The sequence below is a fragment of the Argiope bruennichi genome, chromosome 9 (assembly GCF_947563725.1).
Source record: "Argiope bruennichi chromosome 9, qqArgBrue1.1, whole genome shotgun sequence".
NCBI lineage: Eukaryota > Metazoa > Arthropoda > Arachnida > Araneae > Araneidae > Argiope > Argiope bruennichi.
In genome coordinates, this window is record NC_079159.1 from 95762056 (window position 1) to 95785363 (window position 23308).

The 23308-nt window shown below is 28.7% G+C and overlaps 1 protein-coding gene across 1 annotated transcript in view; it reads left to right on the forward strand.

Annotated features, from left to right (window-relative positions):
• LOC129983941 (inositol oxygenase-like) overlaps positions 1–17047 on the forward strand; it is a 17657-nt gene extending 610 nt beyond the window's left edge. The window contains exons 2-6 of the mRNA XM_056093669.1: positions 10194–10694; positions 11956–12036; positions 14528–14950; positions 15506–15654; positions 16651–17047. Coding sequence (XP_055949644.1) covers positions 10560–10694; positions 11956–12036; positions 14528–14950; positions 15506–15654; positions 16651–16759 — 897 coding nt within the window. The 5' untranslated portion in view covers positions 10194–10559 and the 3' untranslated portion in view covers positions 16760–17047. The remainder of the gene's footprint in view (positions 1–10193; positions 10695–11955; positions 12037–14527; positions 14951–15505; positions 15655–16650) is intronic.
• The last annotated feature ends 6261 nt before the right edge of the window (positions 17048–23308 follow it).

Below are 23308 nucleotides of genomic sequence, written 5' to 3' on the forward strand. Positions count from 1 at the left end.
GTAATTTAAAATAAAGAAAATTTAATTGCTTTTCATGAATTCTACGAGTTATGAATCTCTTAATGTAAAATATTGATTTTTCAAATTTTTTTCTATTTTTATATCACTGTTTATTTCTATAGAAATTATTTCATCAAAAACAAATGTCTCGCAATTTTTATTCTGATTCGATTTATACTTTAATATCCAATTCAAAATATTTGGTGTTTCATTTTAACGAATTAATGCAAATTTTTTGGCTCATCAAATATAATGCTCTATGACATTCTACTAAAACAACACAATTTCATAAAATAAATTCATATTTCTTTTTTATAAATTTAAGAAAGGCATATTAAAATATAAACAAAATGACTGTAGAATCACATAAAAATAATAATTTTTTTCTTGTTTTCAAAATTTTAAATGTCTTGCTTTGCACATTTGTTACACAAACGTTATGTAACTATAAAACTTTAAAGTGCACGAAACGAAAATTTAATATATCATTTGGCATAGTAGCATCATTGCAATAAATAAATTAATAACACTTCGAAATATGAAACATTTATAGCAATCAGCGGAATTTTGTATATCGTACTCTTATAACATAAACACGAATGCATATTTCAAACATTGTAAATTCATATTTCTGGCATAAGAGAAATGAAGTAAAAATTATAAAATGTTTGATTTAAAATTTAAAATTAACAATTCTATAAATATGCTCTCAAATTTGAGAAAATATGGTTCCAGTATATTTTAGCATTTTAAACAAGCTTTATGATTTAACAATTAATGATGGAAATATTAAAATAGGAACTATAACATTTGCTTCAGAATTTTTTAATTTGAAATCCATTTTCTAATTTTAAACAAAACTGCCTGTTCTTCTATAAAAAGAACATAAAAATATACTAGAAAATTGCAGAGTTAAATGAGAATTATTGCCGCAACGTTTTCAAAACCGCAATAAATTAAAACGAATGAATAACACCTGAATACCTTCTTCTAAAAAATATTACAAGGAACGTATACGAAAGATATAACAATAAATAAAATTAAAGAGAAATCAAGAAAAATAATAATCTCTACTCATAAATTCTATGAAAATTAAAAAATTCTTTTAAGTGATGTTTTATTTTGAATCTATTTAAAATTCAAACAACTTAAAAACTTTAAAAAGAAACATTTATCACGATTTCATCTTTTTACATTAAATTCGTCTTAAGAAAATTTCCAAACAATTTTTTTGGAATTTTGGTCACCAATTTTTATTATTTCGGCTTTGAAGAACTGAAAAAAAATTTAATAGAATTAAAGGGAATGGATGATCAACTTATTCAATACTTAGAAAGAAAAAATTAATGAAAAAATATTTTGTAAGACTTTTTTGTGGAATTTAGTAATTTTAAAATCTAATATATTTCAAAAAGTTACTTCACCATCTGATCACAGTCCTGTTACTTCAAAACTCAGGTTTAATTAGAGAAGACGTATTATGGATGGAATTATTTCAAAAACACTACCTATCATTTCTTCTCATATCAAAAGACATCTTCAAATCATATACTATAAATCGATTTTCATTTCTAAGTATTTTTTTTATTCAAAATTATTTCAAAAAAACGTGAGTCAAATTTGAAACAATTTTGAAAAATTTTCCTTCCCATTATAGTTAATTCTTCAACTTAATTTTGATCAGAATATTTCTGTAATTTATATGTTTTCAATTTCATACTATGATTTTTATTGAGTTTTGTGCTTGTAACGAAATTACATATGTAATTCTATATCGAATTTATAGAAATCTACATGTTAACTGGAAAAGAATGGAATATTTCTAAGAAAAAACATTAAAACATTAATCAACTATAAAAGAATTTTTTAACTGAAAGAAAGTACTAAATGCTAAACAAAATATATTTCTGTTTTTCATTATTATTATTAGTAGTAGTAGTAGTAGTAGTTGTAGTAGTAGTAGTATTTCTGAAGATTCAGCATTTGTATATATATCTATATATAGCATTCACCGTTGATATTTTTCCATGAAAAGTTTATTGCAATTCATTGGAACAATTTTGTAAAAATAGTTTTAAGCCAAGCTTCCCCACTAATGAATCACTCACGAATTATTTTCTATAACTCGCTAAGGAATAGTTTAGTTAATTGTAAAATCTAAGTACAGGAATTATTATTAACATTTTGGAGATATCAACTCAAAGCAGTTTTATTATTTGTTTGTAGTAATATTTTATCCTAACTAAATAACTCGTGCAATTTTTTATGAATGTGGTTCGTTTGAAAAATATTTTGAAAGACTGGGTAAATACGGAAAATTAAACAAAGCTTTATGTAATTTTTAAAATTTTAAGATGGTCACTTTTTAAGGATTTTATAAATAAAAATTATAATATTATTTGACAATAACTTTAAAGATAAAAAGTCATAGTTTGTCTTGGCTCGTGAATGATATTAGCAGGAGAGGAATGAACGAATATTGTTCTTCGGTAGAATGTTTGCAGTTACATAAAAAAATTATGTTCCTTTTTTATTGAATGAAATAGAGCTATAACATTTTATAGGTAATGTCGCCATTCTGTCTGCTTATTCTGCAATGACTTTCCTCTTAACATTGACTCTTCAGTCGTAAATATATTTCGCAATTGCAGCAAACATTGAATCTTTTTTTTTTTTGGTACTTTTCTCTTAGTATATCCACATTTAGTATTCAGTGAACACTTTTCAGATTAAAGTAAACAACAAATATCGAATAAAACCAAAAAAAAGTTAATGATCTGTGCTGCATTTTTCAATCACTATCTGCAGGAACTAAACACCCAAGTTTCACCTTGAACACAGAACCAAAACCGTATGAGTATGACGGTAGTAACATTTATTTTTTCACCGATAATATTTAGTTTAAACCGATCGCACAGCTGTCTGCAGTTTTCCGTTATTTCTAAGCTGTTTTTTTTTCATTCCAATATTCCTGAAAGTTTTACAAAAAAAAAATATCATATTTTGGAATTCGCATTTATTCATAAATAGACATGATATTTTTATGAAATAAAACTGATTAAGAAATTAAAAAAGACGTTTTTTTTTTTTGTTAGTGAGAGTGGGAGAATATGAAGAAAGAGCAAATAATAAAACTAGAATCAAAAATTATTGTCCATTGCATTATCTTAAAAATATGAATCTAAACGTTTCATGTTAAATAGTCAATTTAGTACTGTAACCGAAATTCATTTGGGTCTCGCTGTAATATATCCATGTAATCGTAAATCTGTAATATATCTCGCTGTAATATATCCATGTAATCGTAAATCTGTAATATATCTCGCTGTAATATATCCATGTAATTGGTAAATATTAAGCTAATTGAGTAAAGATAATTGGTAAGAGATAAATATTCATGTAATTGTTTAAAAAATAGATATTCATTTATAGATAAAAAGAAATATGAATGAAACATATTTACTTTCATAGAAGTATCTAGTTCTCCTCTTCTTTGTTAATCATGATAAATTTAATCCTAGAATTTTTGTAATCCTACTTTCTGTATTACTAGATCTGAATTGAAAGGGATTGAATTGGGTAAAGATTACGCTAATTGGATAAAAATAATTGCAAAGAGATTAATATTCATTTAATAGTTTCATAAATAGACATTCATTTATAGATAAAAAGAAATATATAATGAAACATATTTACTTTCATAGAAGTCTCTGGTTCTCCTCCTCTTTGTTAATCCATGATAAATTTAATCCTAGAATTTTTATAATCCTACTTTCTGTATTCCTAGATCTGAACTGAAAGGGATTTAATTGTTTGTGGGCTTGTACTGGGATAAAATACAAATAATTATATTTAAAATCCATACTACAATTTTTTAAATCTAGTCACGGTAATTCTTCCTGTGTATTATTATTATTTTAAAAACAGCAATATCAATTTGTGATTTAAAACGAAATCACGAAACATAATTATTTTCAGAACTTTCTATAATTCTAATGAAATTACAACTTGAAATTGTTTATAAAACTAAAGTATTGGCGAAGCACATACTTTGTCGATTTTACATACAGCGAACTTTCTAGGTACATTTTAACTTTCGCTGGTACTTAAGAGCTACGTTATACTATAGTTATCGAACGCAGATCAGGCATCATGTGCTGTATCTATAAGAAACAAAAACAAAGATTTATACTGAAATTATATATAGATCAAACATGAAAGTAGCATCTCTGTTATCGCATGCATGTGTTGTAATACTGAAGTCAACTCTTTATAAACCTCTTATTGTTATGCAATGTCGTGAGTATAAAAATTGTAAGAACTCTGTGATGTGGAAACTAAAAATCGATTGCACTGATAAGTGTTGATAAAAACACGCAATCTAGATTATTCTCTAAACTTAAAGAAGCTAAATAATATATGACGAATTAAATTACAGAATATCACTAATGCTTATAAGGAATATATTTTGAGTCTCTTCAAAAAATTTAATAGAAAAGGGATTTCCTTAAAAGAAATTTAAAACACTTTTAGAGAGACTTCTATACTTAAACTATATAAATTAATAAAATAATATGTCTTAAAAAAGATAACTTCTAGATTATAAAACATTTTATCTTAACGGATGCAAAATTTTGTAAAAGAGAGTGCACTATCCAGTCATTCTTGGAGCTAAATAGATATTGTTTTGCATTTATTAAATTCTTAAGCTTGTTGAATTTTAAATCATTTATTATCAGGAATATAATTAACCTTAGTGAAGTACCGTCAAAAGATAACGCAGAAAAATTAATCATAAAAATAGATAATTATGAGTTTGAAAACTGTAATTATGTAAAACTCTTCCATGCTAAATCTGTGAACTTGAATGTCATTGATAAAAAAAATATATAAAAAATTAAATTAAAAAATTGTGTAAACTAATGGAATATTTTTTATAATCATTAATTGGCCTGAAAAATTTCGATATCCATATTCCTCAAAAATTTAGAAATTTTACTTTTTTATCAAATGTAAGCATAATCTAATTATACTTTAAAAAATGTGCCTGATCCATGCAGCGTTTTTGTTTTTCATTTTTACATTTTTTTTTTTTTTTTTTTTTTGCGAAACTTTTATAAACTTACTTATTTGCTATTAGGCATTACTGAAACTATATTAACTTTGAACTAATATTTATATAAATAAATTATTAGATCAACAAGAAAGAATATTTTTATTTATCTTTCACTATTTTTTAAAGTTAAAAACGGTCAAATTTTATTTACACCGAGATTGAAGTAAGCGAATATTTAAAATATGATTCAAAATGCAGCTACGTTCTGTCATCAAATTTGTAATGTGCATATATTAAATGTTCATTGGTACATTTCTACTGAATATATTAGTAATCGCTTTCGATTGAACGTTTAGTTTTTCTTACATAAATACGTATGATAAATACCATCTTATAAATACTGTAATAAAATATATAAATAAGGTGGGGTTTTCTTCATTCATTGTAATAAGAATTAAAAAACTATTTAACTTTTAACCCTGAAATCAAAAATCTTTCTATTCGTTACTTATCGAATTCAGTTCTAATTCCAGAAGCTTATCTTCCAGAGAGCATTCATTATCTGTGGATTGACATCTCGTGATTCACAATTTCCCTGATTCTTACAAGTTCGAGTTATCGCGAATTTGCTACTACAAATATTTTTTTCTTTTCTGCGACTCAAAACTCGATCATTAATGAAAAATGTAATAAATAAAGTTGAGTCTAAGAAAGAATAATAAATTTTAAGAGTAGGAAACAGAAAAATATATAAGATCAATAACAGTAAATAAATATTGATGTTCCAAACACTCTGTATATTTACTGTAAAAAGATATTGCAAAAAATGATCATTATTGTAAGAATATTTGTGACTAGAGACTTTTAAATTGATTTTAAGTATATTTTATATATTAAAAAGGCCATGATATGTGGATAGAGGGATTAGTAATTGCAACGTAATTGCGGTTTTAATTCAAGGTTGTTGCTTCAGTCGTTACTTTCTGTTTCTTTTTTGTAGACATTTACATTCTAAGTGACCTTGGCGACAGATTTGATAGTCAAGACATTAATTATTTTTCAATCTGAGTTTCTTCTTTTTTCACTTAAATAAGGAAGTTAGACCCTGAGAAATTCCATCAAATGAAAAATAATTCAACTTTGACTGCTGATCTTAATTGTTTTATTTGTTGTATAATTGAAAATGTTATTAAAAAATCGAACTCTTAAGTTTAAAAAATTAAATGTTTGTCTATTATTACAAAAGCGAGCTACTATTATTTAATGTTTACGAACTGAAACCAAATATATCCAAGAAAACAAATTCAAAATTTTTAATCCTTTACATTGAATTTTGCTTTATTCTATTTTTATATTCTTTCATTTCAATTTAATCATACGTAAATAATTTAGATACATTAAGATTTTTTTTAAATTGATAATGCATTGACGACAAAAGATGATCTTGCAGTTTTCAAACACATGTCATGATTTTTATGGAATTATTTATATTATATTAAATATTTTAAAACATTGGATTCTACTTTAAAAACAACATTTTTTAGATTATATATTAGTGTATTAAAAAAATTCATAATGCATAAACAACACCCACCATAGCATCAAGAGTGTATTCTTCGTTAAAATGCATTATTAAATAGCGAAAATTTATTTAAAATAACTTCACATCTTATAAGAAATTATACAAAGAAAGTATTATACCAAGAAAGTATAAATCCTTTTGATAATCTCTTCGAAAATCATTTAAAAAGAGGTTTAATTCATATGCAATTTTGAGCTGTTCATAAATATGCTCTAAAATAAAATAAGATTCGATAGTTTCAAATCCATCAGTACCAGTTCGAAAACGTCAAATAATATTAACTTTCATAATTCCTTTTGCAATCATAAATTTTCAGCTTCTTTCCTTTTTTTACATGGGTCTTCGTCCTTATTTTCTTAACATTTTTAATAGTACAACGGTTGTCCTTAATTAATACCATAGCAATGACTAGAAACCTGTAGTCGAATTATTTTGTATTTGAAATAACTTCTCAGACGCTAATTCCTCAACTTGAAAAACATTAAGTCCTTTAATCTGAAACAATTGCTTTAAAAGCTACACAGGCATCATAACTCCATAAATTCCAGATAGATCTATATAAAAATCATTAGGCATCATTCCTTTAACTGCCCTGCCAAACGCATTTGGCACACCAACGGCAATAATATATTAACGGCAATGATGATTTATGAATAGGATGAAAAACATTACGTCCAGATCTCAGATTTGTTTTCAATTTACGTGGAAAATTTATCAATGTTTTGATGAAAAGCTTATGTTTTCACTTCTCGTCATCCTATTTGCAAAATAATTCCTAGCTTTTTTTATCAAGTGAGAACATGATGTTGTGTTGGTTTGAGATTTTTGAAGCCTCAAAATGCGTAGGCAACAAATTGGTGATTTATCGCTTTTGAGGCATCAATTTTTCGCTTTTAGGGTTATTAGAAAATAATGCAGAAGGTTGGCACATTTGGCAATTTATCGTCAACTAAAGTTACAACTTGATTTCCAAATTATTCATTCTCTGTATTCTTAGGAATTGTCTTACTTAATTTAAGTCATTAACCAGTTTAAAGCGCTTTGAAACAATCATGAGACTATCAGATTATGCGTGCTTCGATATTTAGAAAAACAATGGGTTTTTTTTTTTTTTTCATCTCAAAATCTGTCGAGCTCCAAAACTTTGTTTGCCAGCTAGAAAAATTGAAAATTAAAGTTTAAAAAATTACCATTATATATAGAGAGATGGAGGGGGGATAGAGACCGATAGGGAAGTATCGTGATTGTTTCAAACCGGCTTAAACTGGTTAATGACTTAAATTAATTAAAACAAATAATGATTTAAAAATACTAATGTTCTCACATGATAACTTGACATTTGCGATCGTAGATTTCATTTTAATTTTTTTATTTATTCCATTCAACATCCAACTGTCTTAGGATAAGGAAGTAAATGAGATAGATTTAAAAAAAAAAAAACTTAAAAACTAAAGTAGGTGTAGTCTTTGAAAGGTAGCCAAACCTCTCCTCGCGTTTATTTGTTATTTGGCCGTCATCCAAAATGAAACCTCTAGTCCCGTAGAGTAGTGGTATATGAATGTTGCCATGGCGATCGTGGCCCTATTTCTTCAGACAAATGGCCTTGATCAACCTTGCTCACAGAAATAAATGCAGCGCATTGCTGCTGCATTGCGGATACTGACCACCTGTCTGCACGGACAAAGTGCAATGCATGTTAATTACGATCGCAGCGATTCCCATTTCAACGAAATTTAATATTTGTGCCAATAGTTAAAAATTTATTAGCTACTTTAGAAGAACTAATTATAATAATTTTTCATTCTATTTAATAGTCTGAAAAAGTGTTCTCTCTTTTTCTTTGGAACTCATTTCACCATATTTGGCGCATTCTTTGTCTAGACTTGCACACACATACGTACACAAAAAAAAATTTAGGAACGAAGAGAACAAGAAAAAAAAAAAAAGGTACGCTTTAAATAATTACAGAATTATGGCATGCGCCAAGTAATTTCGAATCATTGTTGTGAAAAAGGAATGGTACATATCTTTTTTTTTTTTTCCAGTCACATTCACTGTTTTTGTGTGTGTGTGTATGTGTGTATGTTTGTTTCTTTCGCCTTGCAGTTAAACGAGTACTATTAAACTCTAGGAAATTAAACTAAACGGCGTGTCTAGAACAAGGCTTAGAACTGAGTTGTTTACGGTTTAACTAATTTTGCAGTGAAAAAACAAAAGAATTCGCTACAGACTTAGTAATCCTTAGTAGACCTTTGCATGAAATCCAAGAAAAGAACTTATAACTTTTCGTTAAATGGTAATATATGTTCGTATTTATTTACTAATTTTAATAAGTAAATAATCAATTTTTATCAACACACTGTAATAATCTATTGAACTTATTGGAGAAAAACCGAATACTATATTAAGACATAAAAGGTTATAGAAATACAGAAAAAAATTATTTTAAGAAAAATAGAATGTATTACAATAATTTATTACATTTATTTTAAAAGCTCAGTATTTCTTAATGTGATAAACGCCATTAGCTTTGAAACACAAAAAGAAATATATATACCCAGTAATAAGTCAGATAATGATGTGACTATTTCATCTCTTCATTTTGAATAATACTTCTATCATATATCATGTTTTTTTATGTATATTTTATTTATCTTCTTAAAAATTAATTTACTATTATTATTTTTACTCACTTTATTATTATATCATTTTTAATTGTAGTAAATCATTTTTATGAGTTGTGTGCGAATTAAAAAAAAATACTAAAATATAAAATGTTACTGTTTTAATCCTCTCATCTCTAACGTCATTTGAATTCGTACTCAGAATACTAAAATACTTGAATTTCTCCTTCAAAGGTGAAAAAAAAAAAAAAAAAAAAATCCCCTACTCCTTCAGAACTTACAATATCAGCCTGTGTTATGTAAATGGTTAATATATAAAAGAGAATCCCAATTACCTTATAGCATTTGAATAGCTTTGTTGAACGGGCTTTGAGACCTCTCAATATTGATAATGATTTCTATAATTTCTACAAACAAATATGTTTTTATTTCATAAAAATTTCATAATTGTGTGATTAAATGATAATAAATTGTTAAAAGTTTATAAAAATAGTGATAATAAATCATTAAAATATAAACGTAACGAATATTTTTTTTAAAAATTCAATCATGAATTTACATATAAAAAAGCAATTTCATCTTTTCAATATCAGAGATATCAAAAACCATCTTTAATTGAAAACTATTTTTCTTACTTTTCATTTTCTAAGGCATTGTTAAATAAAGTTCCAAAAGCGTGGCGGAAATACTTAGATATTCGAACCACCCGTGTAGTAGTATAACAAGCAGAAAAACATTGTCTTCAACAAAAAAAAATCCAAACATAATTAATTTAATTTTCTATAGATAAATTCAAGTTAATATTATTATAAGTTAATCATAGTGCAAATAAAGTAATAAATTTTAAGATTACTTTAAAGTATTAGTCTGTATTTATATAGCATAAAAGGTTAAAAGATGATTTTAAGAAGTTTCGTTTCTTTCTTAGCAGGACTTTCCTTCGAAAAGCTATGCTGCTTCCTCTTCCTCACTTCGCTCGAATGAAGTCGTCTTCCTACTTTCTGCCGACTCCAGGTGAAGTTTCGAGATAAGCATTACGTAATCAAAATGACTCCTGACCAATGGAAAATCAGTACGATTCGCAATCAGACTGACGTCGACCAATGGGATGCCGGGGGTGTGTTTTATCGGACGAATGACGTGCTAAATTTTGCGCACGAAATATCCCTCGGTTTGAACTGCGCCATCGGCCCTTTGTATAAAAGACCCCCAGGTTTCATGGCCCATAACAAGCTTCTTTCTCCTACCACAAGTTAGCTTATTCTTCTCTAGAAAGTTAACTTAGTTCGTCATCGAAATGGCTGCTACTCTTGTCCAAAGTCCCTCTATTCACTTCGATTCAACTGAGAGCATAAAGATGCTAGACCCTTCTGAGCTCTATAGGCCAGAAATTAAGAAAATGGAAGACTTCAGACAATATTCTGAGGATAAGGTAAGTCTATCTGAAAATTTTTTAAGTCTTTTTCTTATATACTTGTATTGATCTGAAATAAATCTTCTCTGTATTTTCTACTATTTAATCTCCAAACAAACTTTAAATTTTCTCTTTATTAATCTTACGTTTAAACTTAGTCTACACAGTAAGTTTAAATTTGCTCTTTAATATTTTAGTCTTAAAACCTAATCTTCACAATAACTTTCCATTTCTCTTTCATATATTTAGTCTTAAGATATATATTCACAGTAATCACTCTAAATTTTTTCTTAAAAATTTTAACTTTCAAACTTAGTCTTTATAGAAACTCTCGATTTTCTCTTTAATGTTTTAGTCTAAAAAATTATATCTTCATAGCAACTCTCAATTTTCTCTTTCATATTTTAGTCTTAAAGCTTAGTATTCACAGCACTTTTAAATTTTCTCTTAACTTTAAAGCTTAATCTTTACAAGAACTCTGAATTTTCTCTTTAATATTTTAATCTAAAAAATTTATCTTACAGAAACTCTTAATTTTCTCTTTGAAACTTTCTCTCAATTTTTTCTTTGAAAGTTTTACTTTAAAATTTAGTCTTGACAGTAACTCTCCGTTTTCTCTTTAATATTTTAGTCTTAAAAAAATCAATCTTCACAACAACTCTCACTTTTGTCTTTGATGTTTTAGCCTTAAGACTTAGTCTTCTCAGTACTCTTAGTTTTATTTCAAATGTCTTAGATTTGAAGCATTCACCTGAAATTTTTACATAATTTTCGGTGTTCTTTTTTATTGATATATTCTTAAAACTTTGTCATCAAGAAATCTTGAAATATTCTTTTTAGCAACTCATGCTTAAAATTAGTGAGTATTAACCATCATTTAGATTTAAAATAAATTAAATGTTATGATGTTTTTCAAAACGTTTTTAGGCAATTTAACTTGTTTTTATAACTTGATTTTTCTATAGTTGTTCAATTCAAAAGTTAAGTTATGACTTTTCTGAAAGAAAACTTAATCTTATGACTTCTGAAAGAAAATATAATATTATGAACCCTTCTAGAAGAAAACTTAATCTTTTGATTTCTTCTAAAAGAAAACTTAATCTTATTCTTCCGTTTATAGAGAAAATCTTTGATAAATATCGTCATTTGAAACTGATTTTAAATCGAATTTTACTAATTATTTATTTAATGTTTTGCGAACTTGTATGTATGTTTATCTTTTACTAGAAATATTTTATATTGTTATAAACACTTAGCAATTCTTTTATTTTAATTTTAGGATGATCCTATCCAATTGCGAGTACGAGAAACCTATCTAAAAATGCATACTTCTCAAACAGTAGACTTCGTGAAATCCAAGGTAATAAATATTCTTACTTAAGAACGTTTGCATTAAACCAATTACTTTATACTGAAGATAAGATTTCAATGAAATCTTATCTTCTGATTAAAGCACTCGCAATAGATAAGCAATACACAAATATCACTGTATGTATCCCTTCTAATTTAAAAATTAATCTTTAATTAATATTAGAAACATAAAAATATCCATTTTATGATTCCTAATTTGAAACCATGCTGAATTATCAACCAAGATTTGTAAAATAATTATAATTTAAAAGGAATTAACAAACCAAATTTACTTATTAACTCATTTAATTCTAATCATCTTAACTTACATATTGCAATTAAGCAAAATTTACGTAAGGCACCCATTTGGCTGCTACTTTATTTTCAAGGTCGGATTACTAAATAGGCAAAGTAGGCAATTGCCCAGAAACACTATAGTTTTAAGAGGTTCTCAACCCTCAAATTTCGTGAAGTATTTTGAAAGTCCTAATTTTGTATTTTTATTTAATTATGAATTCTGGCCGATCAAATTTATTATAATTAAAATCAGGTTAATTAATTTTTAATTAATTAAGTTCTTTCAGTTAATTTTGGATCATAATTCTTGAAAAATTTCCAGTTAATACCATTTGCAAATTTTATGTTATTTTATAATTCTAAAAAAATATATTGTTTTATAGTTTTAAAAAATTTGTTGATTCCGTTATTAAATATCATTTAGATTGTGATAAGAAATGTTTTTAATACCTTTAAATTGTTTTCAAATTTCAGCTGCACTTTTTTTTATATGCAATACACTAAAACCAACTTTTCAGAAAATTTTGCAACTAAGCATTTGGTTATATCAATTTGTCAATTTTTTTTATTTATAACTACTTATATAAATATTAATTTTTTAGTTTTCAAAGTTTGGGGGGAGGGGTTGCCTACGATCCCTCGAAATCGTAATCCGGCCCCGTTGTTTTTAATTATATAATAGTATTTCAAATTAAAAGGTTGGGATACAACAGATGGAAAATTTGTTTATTGCATACGTATTGCCACCAATCAAAAAAGAGAAAAAATAGCTCGTCGCTAAGTACCTGAAAACCGTAAAAATCTAAACCAAAGTTTTTCTACTTTTTTGTGACACCCTTAGATGAGTTGCAGTTGTTAGTACGAGCCCATGCTGTTTGCAGATTTCGGTAAAACGGTGGAGTCGAAACCAAGAGGGTAAAAGAGGGTATTGTGTGCAATCATGAGAGTTCGACATGTGTGAATATAATGTGTGAGTATTTCTGCCATCACAGGTAAATGAAATGGGCTCTTTTGCACATATTGTTCTATGTTGTATTTCCATATCTGAAGGGCTGAAGTCATTGTGATGTCAATTAAAGCCAGAGGTTTTTGTAGCCTGTAGCTAAACATTTATTTGCTTTAATGCTACAACTTAATTTCTTGTGCACCATATATGGTTGCCCAAAATTGAAAGAGAATTGATTTTCTTCCGAAACCATTTCTTTCAGTAGATACTTTCTCTGGGCGGTAATCTTTTGGTGATTTATTGGGAGGTCACCACTTTTATTATTTAATGAAGGCAAAAAGGGCAGTACTAGTTCTAATATTCTTTCTTATGGATTTATTCAACAATTTATTAATGTTCCCAGCTTTATTTTTGTTTGTTTGTTTTTTAAATACTATCTAAATCTTTGTGATCTCTAGATGGAACGAATTGTTCTGTTTCTTTGTTGAGAAAATGAAATAAAGCTAATTTACATCATACTTGGTTTCAGCTCTTCATCTAAGTACTTTAATCCACAGGTGATGGAAATCTGAAGAGCCCAGTATTTTTATAACATGTTGTTTGTTCGAGTGTAAAAGCATGAAAACTTTTAAAGACAAAGAATGCTTTTCGAATGACTTTATTCCAAGCATTCTGCAATGCTTCTATAATTTATTTTTAACCCAAAACTCTCATCTTTTGTCACAACTGAGCAAATCTGAGATTTTATTTGAACTCTTATTAGTGTGAAAATAATTTACTTAGTAAAAATTATATGCATGTATTTCTGTGCTAATAAAATACTTTCCTCTTTCAGCTTTCCATCTCTTTCGTGATCAACTTTATAACTAATTTAATAAAATACTTTCCTCTTTCAGCTTTTCATCTCTTTTGTGATCCACTTTATAACTAATTTAATAAAATACTTTCCTCTTTCAGCTTTTCATCTCTTTTGTGATCCACTTTATAACTAATTTAATATATAATTTATTACATGTGTTTTGCTTAGAAAAAGGTGTAAGGGCATGACTCGGGTTAATAATTATGTCTTATCTAAATGCCGTTTTGAAATACCTGCTGGGAAATTGTATCTTTCTCATTTCTGGAAACCTGAGTTAACATGCAATTTATAATTTTATCAAATGGTATATGATCAAAAAATTTCTTAAATTCTAAAGCATGCATGAGCTTTAGTTAATATTCATTTGTTTACCATTCACTAAATGACGTTCCTTTATAGATAAACGAATGGACTAAATTCGACAAGGCTAACATGACGGTGATGAAAGCTCTTGAAACCCTCAATTGCTTGGTAGATGAAAGCGACCCAGATGTGGACATCCCTAACATTGTCCACGCCTTCCAAACCGCTGAAAGAATCCGTGAAGCTCACCCAGATTTGGATTGGTTCCACTTGACAGGCCTTATTCACGACCTGGGCAAGATAATGGCTTTGCACGGAGAACCCCAGTGGGCTGTGGTTGGAGACACTTTCCCAGTTGGCTGTGCATTCGCCGATTCCATTGTCTACAGGAACACCAGCTTTGACGACAATCCTGATCTCCACAACCCCAAGTTCAACACCAAATTCGGCATCTACTCAGAGCATTGCGGTCTTGAGAATGTGATGATGTCTTGGGGACATGACGAGTATATGTATAGGGTAGGTTTCATATCTGGTCTATTCCGAGATGTACTAAAATTTTCCATAAAACAATTAGGACATTTAAAAAAAATACATAGCATTTATCTTTTAGGTTAAATAGAATAACATATCTAGATTTAAGTGCCAGATATCTAAATTACAATAAATCAAACAGATGTATAATATATTCATTCATCTGTCAATAAAATTTCCAGAAGTCTCGCAAGAATGAATAGTTTTTTGGAGAAGGGGTCGAACTGCTGTGATTGATTTTTAAATACTATTCTATTGTGGGAATTCTCATCTGCTTTCCACAGATGAAATTCGAAAAACAGAAGAAAAAAAAAGTTGAATAATAAATATAATAAAATTTTGGAAAAAAAAATGCTCACTTTTATTACTAACTAATATTAAAGAGCTTTTTTAGCTTATATTAAAGATTTAATTGATCTAAAAAATATTTTAATCTCAGTTACTTTAAGAAGTGCTAAGCTATGGAAATCAAACAAAAGCCTTTTGTCTGAAAAATTTACCAGTATGCATTTCATTGCAATCTTTCTTTTTCATTTTCAGGTTTTGAAGCACAACAAATCTAAACTACCTGAAGAAGCTTTATACATGATCCGATTCCATTCTTTCTACCCATGGCATCTGAATGGAGACTACAGCTACCTAACTGACAACAAGGACAACGACATGTTGAAATGGGTCAAAGAATTCAAGTAAGTTTAGTAGTTTTCAGACAGTCATATCTTTATATTTCAATAATTTACATTACTTATTAGCTCATTTTAATTAGGATTTTGATATTTAGCACATTTTCTGCCATATGTTATATTAATCATTAATTATAAGACCATTAACTAACTATACAAAGAACTAATAATGTTAATAAATATATTGTAATTAATTGCTGATTTTAATGACGATTCTGAATTTTCATACACATATAAAATAATCAATTAACTTCGTCTTAGATTTTTAAAAAGAAATTCTTAAACTGAAACTTTTGCTCAAATATCCATCGTCTACACAGTGCTAGTATATAATAAATTTATTTAAATCAAATGTCCTCCCTCAGGCATTTTGTGAAAATTTAGAGAGAGAGAATATTGCCTTCGTCTGATCATTGTTTAATATGATGAGATCTGTTCCAATATAGTTTACGTGTTTCTTCTAATAGATTCGTTAGTCAAATGGTATTAAATTGTTCATTTTTAACATTATTAAATGGTCAAATGGTTTTTTTTTCATTAAGGCTTGTCTATTCAGTATTTACAATATGTTAAAATCAATAAGTCAACTAAAAATAATTTTAAATCGTACTTCTTTTGATATACGAAATACTTATATATATATATTATTTTTTTTTTTAAATTTTCAATTATTAATATAATTGTAAATATTATGTATTGTGAGAATTATTTTATTACAAATTCCTGTACAGGTGGCGCCATTGGTGTGAAATCAAATTTTAATTAAATTATTGGATTGATAATTAAATTTGGAAAAAGTGTATTTTCATCAGAAATGTATAAGTGTGCAACATTTCGAAACTTTTAACTTACTAGAAAAAGAGTGAAAAATTTATTACAAAAACTCAATAAAAATAAGTCAGCCTAAATAAACATATATAAACATGAGTCGATTTAATTCAAATCATCATTAACCTCAATAAAGCATTCTTTTGAACTAATTGCTTGATTATTTAATTGCAGCAAGTTCGATCTCTACTCCAAATCCCACGAAGTTCCTGACATTGAAACTCTTATGCCCTACTATCAGTCTCTGATTGACAAATACGTCCCTGGTGTACTAGAATGGTAAATGAATGAACGGCGGAATGAGCTGAGTTGTATGAATGAATGGAATGAATCGCATCTCATTTGTTATATTTTCATTTGTTGGATATTGCTGGTAATACATATTATCCCTGCCACCTTAGCAAAATGATTTTATGTTATCTGGCTGGTATCTTTTTAAATACATTATCATTTAGTTGTTACTATATGTTATTTATCTTTTGATCATTGTATCCTATTAACTATTGTTGATGTATGCGTATTGTATTTGATGTTGCATTTTGATAGTAAATAAAGTTTTTATTTTTATAGATTTTTAGTAAAATTGTCTTTTGTTTATTGCAATTCAGTTGCCTACAGCCGATGAAGCAAAACTAATTCATTTAAAACTTCTTATTTAAGGTTTAAATCATTCTAAATGCATACTACATATTCTTTTGAGATGACATTTACATTTTTTTATTATTTTATTCCAATTAAAGCACATAGCAGATTCATTTAAAATGTAAAAACCCAAGTTTTGACTGCATTTATTTCAAACACAATTAAAGATTTTAAATCATATAGAAAAGAATAGATCGTTTCAATTACCTGTTAGTATTATGGTGAAATTTGACATTAAATGAAATAAAATCTAGAGAAACAAAGTCATTAACTTAATATCTACTAAGAAAAGATTTTTAATCAAAGAGCAAGCAATTTAAAAATTCTTTATTTAAACAAATAATTGAATAGAGTCGTAATTTTTATGAAAATTGATTTTGTTTGTTGCTGCGAATTGTCATAAGCCATCTTAGATCGCTCAATGAAAATTGCAAATTATTCTCTTGTTCTAACAAAAATAGACTAAGAAGTTTAGTAGGGAGACATCTACACAGTCTCTTTTTATTTGAAATCTATAACTTGCTATATCATAGCTTTTCCTGTCTCAAGGAAATGCATTCATCTGTCAGATTAAGAGGCCAACTGTCAACTTATCACAGCAGAGAATACTTATTATTTCAAAGATGAATTACAATTATGTTTAGTGTTTGTTCTACTCCAATTTTAAATTAATTTTTTTTAAATAAGCGTCGATATTTTCCCTAAAAGATGTTAAAAAGTTTACAAATTGTTTTAGAAATCTTATTTTATACAAATTCTAATTTGTAGGCATGTAAACAAACCAATCACAAGAATGGCTTTGAGAAAAAAAAATTGTCTAGCAAAAATTTACACTTCTTAAAGGAAATGACAATAGAAATTGTGCATGTAGGAACTATTTGATTTATTTACAAGCCTTATATTCATCCAATTTTTGACATTAATATCTCTTAATGCCCGGACTTTGCATAATATATAATTACAGTTGCTTTGATATACTTGACTGAACACTTAAAATGCCAAATCATCATTATTTAAAATGTTCTCTAAACTAAAAAATACATGATAACAATTTTTTTTTTAAATGCTATCTGAGATTTTACAAATTATCATTTTTTTTAAATGCAAATATCAAATTTTCTTCTCTAACAATTGTATCCTTCTAGACATTTTCCTTACAAGCTTGCGGTTAAAGTAAAACTTTTATTTGTAGTATGCATTTTCGAGAACTGTATAGTAAATGGTACATTTTGAACCGGCACTCGAACTTTAAATAATATTATTCCTTTTTTTCAGGCGCCTTCCATTTTCAAATTCACCATTCTGCAAGAATAGCCCACTCCATATCTCAAAACTATTCGCTAAATTAAGTGAACGCATAGGCATTCATGAATTTAACAGTCTTATAAATTAAAACTTACGAAGAATAAAATTTATCTCGCAGAAATGCATCAGAATTTAATTACATCTAATATTAAAAAAGTTAAAATATTTGCGAAATATGCAGTCTGTGGTTGGCGGTATTTTTTATTGTTTTGACGAAATCTTGATGTCTAATATTACATGCCCTGTTAAAATTAATTGAGGACCTTAAGAGGAATGACCATAAATTCAGAGAATTAATTTTTATTCTGAAATCATCCCCACCACCACCACCCCTTGTAACATATTTTTACATAACTGCTTCCCTCTGAGGCGGCACCTCGAAATGAGGATGAGATGCTTCCAGCATGGTGGTTTGATCTCGCATGGTGGTTGGTACACGAAAAAGTGGAGGGGGGAGGGGCTCTGGCTCCTTCCATCGATGAAGGAGCATACTTCCTTCGGGAAGGGTTGTACCGTGACCAGTGATGGCTATTAGGACTCAACCACAGTCCCCGCCAGTGTTACTGTTGCGGCGGTCCGGTCATTCAGTATTTATTATCCTGGCCCTATACAAGGCCGCAGAATTCCTGAAGTCCACATCAACAACATCTACCATCTACGTCGACAATAGGGCCAGCATCTTAGCAGCAAAAAATCCAAAATCCAATAACAAATGTGCCAGGAAAATCTTTGCAATACTTTCTACAAATGCAAACATAAAGATATCCTGGATTAAAGCCCACGCCGGATATGCAGGTAATGAGAAAGCGGATAGACTTGCCAAACAAGCTGCTGATTCAGACAGCCCTATCCAGCCCGAACCATACCCAATTTCATTCATAAAGTCCAGTCTAAGGCGAACCATGTTGGAAAAGTGGCAAACGGAATGGGACAATGGCGAAACTGGAAGACTCATCTACCAGCTTCTTCCAAAAGCCACTCAACAACTTACGCCCTGGAGAAGGGAAGAAATTCTCTTCTTCACAGGCCATGGCCCTTTTCCCACCTACTTAAAAAGGTTCAATTTAGCAGACGAACCTTACTGCACTTGCGGCGAAGTGGGGTCACCACTCCACTACGCAACAGAATGCATTTTAACTACATCGTATCACCTAACGAAACCATCAGCTAACCTTCAACAGGTCTGGTTCTCCAGGGTAGCAGATAACTCTCTCAGCAGGGCCAAGATCAGAAAAATGGTTCAATTCCTGCATGAAGAGTCACAGCTGTTCAGATACTGACCACCACTCCTATAACATCGGAAAACCCATCTCACCACCTGCACGACAAGACTCCACCCAGGCCCGGAAACTCCAACCACCAACGCAGCGCATCCTCAAGCTCAGACAACTCCATTCAGTCCTGCATAGCCCATGACATCCCTGCTCCAACCCAACCTAAAACCAACCATTCCTGCTCTAACCCAGCCAAGTCAGCTCCTCACCAGTCTAACCGAATTCAGCTCGCCTACTCCAATGCAACCCACTACAGCCTAAAAATCTTTAACCCAGCCAACTACAACTCAGCCAACATCAGCTCCACATCATCAGCCCAATCACCATTACCTCCACATCATTAGCTTAGCCATCTGCAACTCTCACTCTCCATGTCCACCCAACTGTTTAAATAATCGTTAAGATTATAGTCGCAGGGGCATGGAGAGGTGTTAAGTGTTAAGTATTTATTATCCATGTGCCTTCGGATGGGTCGGAGAGTCAGTAATATGACTTTACATAACTGCTTTTCTGATCTCTTAAATCCCTCACAGTAATTTCGAGTACCTTTTAAAATTCACTATTAAAATCAATAATAATTCACTATTAAATCAATATATATATATATATATATATATATATATATATATATATATATATATATATATATATATATATATATATATATATATATATATATATATATATATATATATATATATATATACACGCGGGTTCGATCAATTAAAATGATCAGCAGGTTGCAGTGTCGCTTTCAAGAATAAATCCTTTTTTGGTAGAAGAGGAAAAGTAAGTAAAGAAATAGAACATAAACTCTAGAATGATTTAGCCTCAATCTGTTAAAAAAAAATTATAACGACGTCATGTCTTTATTTCAAGCATATCCGAGGGGGATTTTGAAATGAGATAATGATTATCTCCGTGCCACCATGTGCCTTCTAAAAGCATAATAAGAAATAAACGTTAATTTCCTTGTGCGTCATTGTGATCTATTTTGATGATTTTTCGCAATCTCGTCTTTCATGCTACACTTTTTATAAAAGTAACTCTATCCTACTTCATAGATCTGCCTATCTTGCCAGAAAATGAGTTACTTTATAAATGGTTAAGATGTCTATCACCTTTAACATGTAATCTGCTTGTGTAGTTAGCTATTTAATTCAGTCATTCATAAAGAATTTTTTTAAAAAGACAAAACAAAACTTTTATTCAATGATGGAAACGTACGTATAGCTTAAATATACAAATCGTAACTTGTGTTCTACAGTAATGTTAGTTTTGGTTCCAAAACACATAGCTGTTTTCATTCAGCTGTAGACTTTCTGTCACAAATAACAATAAATGTACTACAATCATGCTTTTATCAGCTGTAAATAAAACAGAACTACAGATAGTATCTCTGATCGATGGTAGCTCAAGAACTCAATAACGAACAATGCTTCAACAAATATTTATGAAGGGAATAGATTTTAATAATTTAGAAATCAAGTTGTAACGTTAGTTAGCGATAAATCGCCAAATGTGACAGCCTTCTGCATTATTTTCTAATAACCATAAAAACGAAAATTTGATGCCTCAAAAACGATAAATCTCCAATTTGTTGCCTGCGCATTTTGAGGCTTCAACAATTTGTTCCCTACGCATTTTGAGGCTTCAAAAACCTCAAACCAAAACAACATCATGTTCTCACATGATAATAAAGACATTTTTAATTATACGTAGCCAAAAATTTTTAATTCCAATGCTTGGTATGGATTTTGTTGCATTACAAACATATTAAATAATCAATATATTATATCTTCCAGCTTTGTCTACAGAAAACTAAGCGAATGTTGCAATGCCGATTCTGCGAACGAAAGAATCAGAGATACCGCTCTTTCAAGCTGGTACATTTTCCTATACCTTGCAATTTTTCTTTCAGAGATAATTATTGAAATATATTTATATGAAGATCAGCAAACTTTATCTCTTTCTTTTAACCTTTAATAATAATGATTAGCCTTTTTTATTTTTTTTATAAAAAATTTCGTTCTGAATTTATTGTAGAAAATTCTTTATATACCTTTTTTAGAAGAATTATTTCAAATTTTAAAAAATGAATATCCATTAAATTTGATCTGTTTCTACAGAAGGAAACCGAAACTCCAAGAAACGAAAACGAAACCCATAAGTAGCCAATAAGAGAATGAGAAGAAAAATACATGAGGGGAAAGAACGTGAACTTTTGGTGCGAATGAGAAAGAAATAGAAAGAGTATCATTTGGCCATTTACCTAATTTGTGTTGATGGACAGGACGGCTAACTTCATAAAGCGATTTGAATGCAAAATATCTTTTGGGGCTCTAAAATATTTTTTAAAGATAAAAATAAAAAAATAATAAAGCATTAAATAAATTTGATTTAAAAAACTGTATTTATTTAAATAGACTTGTTTCATGTTGTACGCTTTTTAAAGAATAGAATGTATAATTTCTGCAATATCTGTACATCCTAATTAGAAAAGTTTAACAATTCATTACATTAACAGCTTCTGCAATGTTTATGTTCTATAATATCATAACTAGAAAAGTTTAATAATTTATGGCATTTACGGATGCACCTTGTTTAACAATTTATTGCATTTACAGTTATCTGAAAACAGATGATCACCCTAGTGAAGACAGCCTGCCTACAGACATGTTTTAATTTTTTTTTCTTCTATTGTATAGACCTCAAATATTTTCCCTGCTTGCATTACTCTATTCCATTAATTCAACATGATTATTCCTAATCGAAAGAAGTGTCGTAGGAAGTTGTCAGTTACTGTTTGTGCCCCACGAGAACACTTCCAAACAAACCGTCTATGTTTGCGGCGGGCGTTATAGAAACAGGTTAGTGTAGGAAGAGTTCATTTCGCAGAGGTAGAAATTAATTCAAGTTTCTTACTTTAGCACGTTTAGCGCCAAATTGGCGATATTTGGTATTATTGTATTTAATTTTTGAAAACAAATTCAAAAAAATAATTCACTTAGCTGAAAATCATTTGCATACTCGGAATATTGAAAATATTTTATAATCTTGTCATATGTAAGCAAATAAACAATGCAAATGAAATGGAAAAAGCTGAATAAATATTTGTATGTCTAACGTCACTTAATGTAAATCATTAAAAATTCATAACAAAGTAGAAAAATAAGACGGAATTCCCTGAATGTAAATGAAACAAACAGATTATTTTGTACTTTTATTATTAAAAATCAATAATGATGCTTTAGAAACAGATTTATCTCGTAACATTTTGATTTAATTATTTGCTATTATCTATCACACTTCAAATATTATTTATGTTGAGTTTTGGTTATAAATAGAAATAATATAAATCCATATTTTCTAAATATTGTATATATATAAAACGTAAAAATATTTTTAAGCAATTAGTTTACTTTATGAGAAACATATTCATATTGTGAATGCACAACAATCAATCGATTTTTTGAATTAACATTTATTTCGGCTCCTGAAATTGTATCACTTTGCCAGCATTTTCTGAATGCTAAATTACTGTCGACCCACACTTCATCAATAAAAACTATCTGGCGTTTACTTTTTCTATACTGCCTCATTTTTCGCCA